At 61.7% G+C, this 7,784-nt stretch overlaps 1 protein-coding gene across 1 annotated transcript; it reads left to right on the top strand.

Moving 5' to 3' along the window:
• The first annotated feature begins 2,397 nt into the window (after positions 1-2,397).
• On the top strand, positions 2,398-7,654 carry ZNF646 (zinc finger protein 646). The gene has a single exon (XM_024208216.2). It carries the CDS (start codon positions 2,554-2,556, stop codon positions 7,636-7,638), a length of 5,085 nt encoding a protein of 1,694 aa, XP_024063984.2. The 5' UTR covers positions 2,398-2,553; the 3' UTR covers positions 7,639-7,654.
• Positions 7,655-7,784: the final 130 nt, after the last annotated feature.

Below are 7,784 nucleotides of genomic sequence, written 5' to 3'. Positions count from 1 at the left end.
AAACAGCCACCCACCCACACCCGCCCTGAGAGATTGGTGTTCCTTTAGCAATCTCTGGCCCATTGAAGGCAAATGAGTTACCCCAGTCACAAATCTTAAAGTTCCCCAACAGATTGCGTGTCATGCTGCCACAAATTCTTCTCCAGGGCTTCCACTTCTTATGCTTCATCTCAAGCCAGCGGTGATCTTTGCTTGTGGGGGCAGAAAACATCCATTGTTAATTTTGCCTTGTCACATAAATCTGTGTGTTTGGTGCTGACCCCTGCTAGAGGGAATCGGGGGGGCTCCCAACGTGTGTGTGTTTTCCCACCCTGATGTTTTGTCGATCTTTAAAATGTGGAGCCTGCTACAGGTATTCAGAACCTGAAATATAATATATGGGGATATACCTATCTCATAGGACTGGAAAGGTCATTGAGTCCAGCCCCCTGCCTTCACTAGCAGGACCAAGTACTGATTTTGCCACAGCTCCCTAAGTGGCCCCTTCAAGGATTGAACTCACAACTCTGGGTTTAGCAGGCCAATGCTCAAACCACTGAGCTATCCCCCCCCCAGGGCTTGATGGTGCTCAGAAATGTGCCTGGGTGATGTTATATTTTTTAGGGGCAAAGGTTACAAATTAATGAGTGTTTTTTCCAAGTTATATTTAGCACTTTATTTACCTCGTTACATGTGGCAATATGGAGTCATGCACTTTTCTAATTATTATAATTAAACCCGTGTGCGTTAAGTTAGCCTTGCCCTAGTCAAGGAGAAGACACTTATTGCAGGTGTTAATGATAGCCTTACTAAACATGAGTTGGTATCTGTTTTCCCCATTTAGAGATGGGGAAACTGAGGCACAGAGAAGAGAAATGACTTATCCTGTTTGGTCATAGACTATCGGGGTTGGAAGGGACCTCAGGAGGTCATCTAGTCCAACCCCCTGCTCAAAGTAGGACCAATCCCCAGACAGATTTTTGCCCCAGATCCCTAAATGGCCCCCTCAAGGATTGAACTCACAACCCTGGGTTTAGCAGCCCAATGCTCAAACCACTGAGCTATCCCTTCCCTGCTCAGTGGTTTGAGTGACTCAGTGGTCAAAGACACAGAGTATAGAACTCAGGCGTCCTGAGTCCCAGCCTCCACTAACCACTAGAGCAGCAGTTCTCAACCAGGATTCCGAGGTCCCCTGGGGGGGGGGCCACGAGCAGGTTTCAGGGGATCCGCCAAGCAGGGCCAGCATTAGACTCACTGGGGCCCAGGGCAGAAAGCCGAAGCCCCACCACCCAGGGCTGAAGCTGGAGCCTGAGCAACTTTGCTTCATGGGGCCTTCTGTGGCGTGGGGCCCCGGGCAATTACCCTATTTGCTACCCCCTAACGCCAGCCCTGGCTTTTATATGCAGAAAACCAGTTGTTGTGACACAGGTGGGCTGTGGAGTTTTTATAGCGTGTTGGGGGGGGGCGGGGGGGCTCAGAGAGAGAGAGAGGTTGAGAACCCCTGCACTAGAGTCCCATCCCCTCTCAGAGCCAGCGATGGAACCCAGGAATCCTGACTTCCAGCCCACCACCTCCACGCACTCTAACCCACTAGACCCCACTCCTCTCCCAGAGCTGGGGATAGAACCCAGGAGTCCTGGCTCCTTTTGTGAGAGAACTGAGTGTTCGTGATGGGGGGGTGTAGATCCCTGTCCTGGGCAAGCACAGTTCTGCCAGTGCCCCATAATCTCGTTCCGCAGACCCCTGTGATGCCAGCCCTGGGCTCCCCCGCCCCCCTGCTCTGCTAGTGCCCCTCAGTCCTGACCCGCAGCCCCAGGCTTTTCTTAAACCCAGTACTCATCCGAAACACGACACAAGCGAGGAAGCCGGGGAAGGAGGCCTGTTGACTGTTGCATTGGTAACCTGTGCTCGGCTTGGAGCTAGTCCGTGGAGGGGACAACTTAGTTCCTTTGCGTCCCGGAGAGAGCTGTCCGTGACTGGTGTTCTGCCAGGCCGGCTGGCCAGCTTCGTTTTCCCTTCTCCGACACCCTGAGACATCCGATGTTTGTCTTCAGTTTCTTACATGCTGTTTTATTTAGAACGGGACTCCTGGGTTCTATCCCCAGCCCTGGGAGGGGAGTGGGGTTGAGTAGGTTAGAGCGGGGTGGGGGCTGGGAGTCAGGACTCCTGGGTTCTATCCCTGGCTCTGCTGTGTGGCATTTGCTGTCGGATATCCTTCCACCCACCAGGGTAGCAAACCGTATAGCCCAGGGTAACCCTGTCTGGTCCTCATTTTTGGGCTTCCTTGGGCTTAGCTCCCCTGGTCTGGAGAGGATGAAGCCGTGGGTCCCGTAGCAGCCGGGCGTGAGGCTTGTATGTGGGGCACTCATTTGGCGGCGTTTTAACCCCTCTTCCCTTGCGTGTGTCCCCACAGCTGCCGCCTCGGGATGCCGTAAGGAGCCAGAGAAGGAGGAGGAGGAAGAAGCAGCAGGAGGGGATGCAGGCTCGTTGTGCCGGAAGCGGAACTTTCCGGGCCGCCGGCCCGGCCCTGTGAAGCCGGCGGAGACAGTGCCCTCCTGCCGTCCGATGTGAGCGATGGAAGAGCCCGGCTGCGAGCCGAGCCAGCCACAGCGGGAGGAGCGGCCGTTCAAATGCGGGCAGTGCCAGCGGAGCTACCGCCACGCCGGCAGCCTGGTCAACCACCGGCGCACCCACGAGGTGGGACTCTTCACCTGCCTGCTGTGCCACAAGGAGTTCTCCAACCCCATGGCCTTGAAGAATCACCTCCGCATCCACACCGAGGAGAGGCGCCACCGGTGCCCGGACTGCGGCCGCAGCTTCCGCGTCGCCTCCCAGCTGGCCAGCCATCGCCATTCGGCCCACGCCGGCCACGACCAGAAGGGGGAGGAGGACGGGGAGAACAACTTCCAGCAAGGGCAGGACTCCTCGTCGTCGGATGCCGACGTTTTCCCCGCGCTAGAGGGCGGCGGCGCTGGGACGTTGCTGAGCAACCTGGAGAAATACATCGCCGAATCGGTGGTGCCGGCTGATTTCTCCCAGCTGGAGTTCCCCGGCAAAGCGGAGGAAGGCCAGGAGGCCCCTGGCGTGCCGGCAGAGGAGCGGCGCTATAAATGCAACCAGTGCGATAAGGCCTACAAGCACGCGGGCAGCCTCACCAACCACAAGCAGAGCCACACGCTGGGCGTCTACCAGTGCGCCGTCTGCTTCAAGGAGTTCTCCAACCTCATGGCGCTCAAGAACCACTCCCGGCTGCACTCGGAGTACCGCCCCTACAAGTGCCCGTTGTGCTGCAAGGCTTTCCGCCTGCCCAGCGAGCTGCTGAGCCACCAGAAGGCCCACGAGAAAGCCCGGTGGGCCGGGAGAGCCCCCTCGGAGGGCTCGGAACATAGCGTCTCGGAGGAGGACTCCATTGAGACTTCGGCCAAGCTGGATATCTACCAGCCGCCGCCGGCCGCCTTCGGAGAGGGCGCCCCCTGCAGTTTGAAGGACGGGGCGAAGGCTGGGGGCGGGGACCGGGGCAATCCGGATGGGGAGCTGTGCGTGAGGTGCGGGGGAAACTTCACCGATGAGGAGGAGCTGAGGCACCACAGCTGCCTCTACCCGGAGGAGGAGGAAGAGGAGAAAGAGGATGGGGGTGGCTTGGCCCAACCTACGATGGATTCGGAGGGAGCCTGGGAAGCCAGCAGTAAGGATGGAGACCAAGCGCGGCCCTACCGGTGCGGGGAGTGCGGCCGGACCTACCGCCATGCCGGCAGCCTCATCAACCACAAGAAAAGTCACCAGACGGGCGTCTACAGCTGCAACTTCTGCTGCAAGCAGCTCTTCAACCTGGCGGCCCTCAAGAACCACCTGCGGATACACCTCAAATCCAAGCCGGCCTCCCGGCCCGGCCTCCAGTACTCCTGCCCCCCGGCGCCCGAAGAGGCCGCTTGCCACCTCGACCAGAGCCCCGCAAAGCCAGCTGGCGGGGAGAGGGCCACGGAGCCGCCGGGCCGCGGAGAAGCAGGTGGAGGAGGTGCTCTCAAAGAGGAGGAGACTGGTTGCGTGGAGGAGGAAGAGGACGGGGCATCAGAAGAGCGGCCTTACCGCTGCGGGGAGTGCGGCCGGACCTACCGGCACCGGGGCAGCCTGGTCAACCATCGGCACACCCACCGGACGGGCGTCTACCAGTGCTCCCTGTGCCCCAAGCAGTACTCCAACCTGATGGCCCTACGCAACCACGTCCGCATGCATTTCCGAGCGGCGCGGGGCAAGGAGCGGGGGAGCTACGCCTGCACCAGCTGCGGAGAGAGCTTTGAGGAGGCGGCAGAGTTCCAGTGGCACCAGCTGCGCCACGTGTCTGGGGAGGCCGTCCCCTGCCCCCAGGAGGGGAAGGAGGAGGAGGAACCGGGCAGCGTCCACACGCGGGAGGTGGCGCTGCTGCAGGCCATCAAGCGAGATGTGGAGGAATTGGAGGCGGCGGGGCCGGCACCGGGGATGTCTCACATCTGTGGCTGCTGCGGGATGATCTTTCACGACCTGGGCAGTTTGCAGAGCCACGCCCTGGCGCACAGCAACGGGGAGCCTGGCACGGGAGAGAGCGAGGCGGAGCTGCCGGGCAGACGGGTGTACAGCTGCGAGCTCTGTGGCAAGTCCTACCGCCACTCGGGCAGCCTGATCAACCACAAACAGACGCACCAGACGGGGGATTTTGAGTGTTCGCTCTGTGCCAAACGCTTCTCCAACGTGGCTGCCTTCAAGAGCCACTTACGGGGCCACCAGAAGCCGAGGAAGGGCCGAGCGGGGGCGGAGGAGGAAGAGGAAGGGGGCGTGGCGGAGGCGGAGCCCAGAGATGCCCCTGACGGCACGATGCAGCTGGAGGGAAGTGGAGATGTTGGGCATGGTGGCCCGGAGTGTACCCGGGTTGGAGAGGAGGGGACGTTAGACGAGGAGGAGCCCCAGCGGAGCTACAATCTGCGGGGAGGCAGCGCGGTGAACGGTTGGCAACACCCGAAAGAGGAGGAGGAGGCCGAAGCGTCACCACCCAGCAGCCCCAACTCTCAGCCCTACCCATGCGAAATCCTCGACCACAAGCACAGCCAGCAGCTGGGTATATACCAGTGTTCCCTGTGCCCGAAGGAGTACTCAAACCTGGAGGCGCTGAAGAGCCACTTCCGTGGCCATGCCACAGCCCAGCAGCCGGGCGCCAGCACCGAGGAACGTCCCTTCCTTTGCAGCCTCTGCGGCATGATCTTCCCAAGCGAGACGGACCTGCAGCACCACCACGGCCTGGCTCACAGTGGGGAGGGGGAGCCACGGGAAGGCAGCTTGGAGGCTGGCGAGAATGCAGCTTTCCCCGGGCTCCAGCAGGAGGCAGAGGGGCGGCCAGATGAGCGCGACGGGGAGGAAGAGATGCTCCTTTCCCATATCTGTGGCTACTGCGGGCAGACGTTCGACGACATGGCAAGCCTCGAAGAGCACAGCCTGGGCCACCGGGAGGAGAAGGAAGCGGCGTTGGCTGACACCACCATCCAGCTGCGGCTGGGACCGCGTCCGGAGCTGCCGGAGGAGCAGAAATCCGGCCTGACGCCCCCAGACAGCCGTCCCTATGCCTGTGGGCAGTGCGGGAAAACCTACCGGCACGGCGGCAGCCTGGTCAACCACAAGAAGACCCACCAGGTGGGAGATTACCAGTGCGGCGTCTGCTCTCGGCAGTACCCCAATCTGTCCGCCTACCGCAACCATCTCCGTAATCACCCCAAGTGTAAACTGAATGACAGCCGGCCAGCCGGCAACGGGGACAGCGTAGAGAAGGAGCCGGCGCTCCCACACGGCAGGGAGGGAGGAGAGGCAGCCGCGGCCCCAGCTCCCGGAAAACAGGACCCAGGGGGCAGCGATGGCGAGGAGTGCAAGCTGCACGTGTGTGAGGTTTGTGGGGAGCTGTGCCAGGGGGCAGCGGGGCTGGAGGCACACTGTGCCGCCCAGCACCCGGAGGAGGAGGAAGAGCTGGTCAGCGTTGCCAAGGAGGAAGAGGAGGAGGAGGAGGGCGGCAGCGGGGAGGAAGGTGCCGTGTCGGAGCGCCCCTTCTGCTGCGAGCAGTGCGGCCGGAGCTACAAGCACGCGGGCAGCCTGATCAACCACAAGCAGACCCACAAGACGGGCCTCTTCCGCTGCGCCATCTGCCAGAAGCTGTTCTACAACCTCATGGCCTTGAAGAACCACAACCGCATCCACTTCGAGACCAAGCGCTACAAGTGCGCCCAGTGCCCCAAGGCCTTCCGCCTCCAGAAGCAGCTGGCCAGCCACCAGCGTGTCCACCGTGAGAGGAGACCGTCACTGCCCTCCTCGTCCTCCAGAAAGTTGGCTCACGCCAAGAGAGCAGGCAAGGCCCACACTGACGGTGGCGGGGTCTCGGAGCCACCCGCTGCCTCCAAGAAGGACCCCGAGGAGCGGCCATATCGGTGTGAGCAGTGTGGGCGGACCTACCGCCATGCCGGCAGCCTTCTCAACCACCGCAAGAGCCACAAGACAGGCCATTACTGCTGCCCCGTCTGCCCCCGGGCCTACCCTAACCTCATGGCCCTCAAGAACCACCAGCGCATCCACTTCGAGGTCAAGCGCCACCGGTGTCCTGACTGCGGCAAAGCCTTCAAATGGCAGAGGCAGCTGGTGAGGCATCAGCTGATCCATGCCCAGCGCCGGCCTCGTCCCGGCAGCAGGAGCTCCCCCGGCCGCCCCTTACTGGAGGCCAGTAGCCTTGTCCAGAGCAAGACGGCACGAGAATGGCGGGCTGCCCGGAGGGAGCAGGGCGGCAGCCACGTTGACGCCTCAGGTGGCCACGGTGACGGTGGCCATCTTGGCACTACCTCAGGTGGCAATGTTGATGGTACCTCAGGCCCTCATGTTGACAGCAGCCATGTTGGCAGTGCATCAGTTGGTGCCTCAGGTGGCCATGTTGGTGGTGCCTCAGACGGCCAGGTTGATAGCAGCTATGTTGGCGGTACCTCAGGCAGCCATGTGGGCAGTGCATCAGTTGGTGCCTCAGGTGGCCATGTTGACACTGGCACCCAAACCCCAGTGGGCGTTACTCCGGCGCCCCTTGGCCCTTTCCAGTGCCCGCTCTGCCCCAAGCAATTTCCCACCCCATCAGCCCTCAAGAACCATGGCCGGGTCCACACTAAGAAGCGTTTTGAGTGCTCGGAGTGCGGCAAGGCCTACCGGGCCTCTCGGGACTTGGTCCAGCACCTGTGGCGGCACCAGGCCGAGGCAGAGGCTGGGGCCACTCCTGGCACCAACGGCCTGGTAGACCAGCGCCCCTACAAGTGCGACCGTTGCGAGCGGACGTACCGCCACGCGGGCAGCCTCCTCCACCACAAGAAGGTCCACACCACCGGTCTCTACCGCTGCCCAGCCTGCCTCAAGGAATTCCACAACCTCTTGGCCCTCACCTACCACCTCCGCACCCACTCGGACAAGAAAGGCCGCCGCTGTCCGGACTGCGGCCAGGCCTTCCGGACTTCCAGCCGCCTGGCCAGCCATGCCAAGGCCTGCCATGGCCAGGCCGGCTGCGCCAAAGCCAGCCACGCTGCCACAGGAGGGGCCCAGGAACCTGAGGCGGGCTCCTGCCAGGACGCGGGGGTGGATGGCAGTGCCACTGCCGCCATGGGGCAAGTTAGCTGAGGGTCGTGCGAATGACTGTGCGAATGTGTGGGTGGTGGTGGTGGGGGGGACGAGAGGGGATGGAGAGATGGAGGGGGGGGAGTCAATGTTGATCGTTGTCCTAGTACCAAATCATTAGGAAGGGGAGGAATTTTCAGAGGCACAAA

This window comes from Terrapene carolina, unplaced genomic scaffold, assembly GCF_002925995.2.
Source record: "Terrapene carolina triunguis isolate 2854851 unplaced genomic scaffold, T_m_triunguis-2.0 Scaffold423, whole genome shotgun sequence".
NCBI lineage: Eukaryota > Metazoa > Chordata > Testudines > Emydidae > Terrapene > Terrapene triunguis.
The sequence above is the reverse complement of the archived record's forward strand: the minus strand, read 5'-3'. Positions and strand labels throughout refer to the sequence as shown.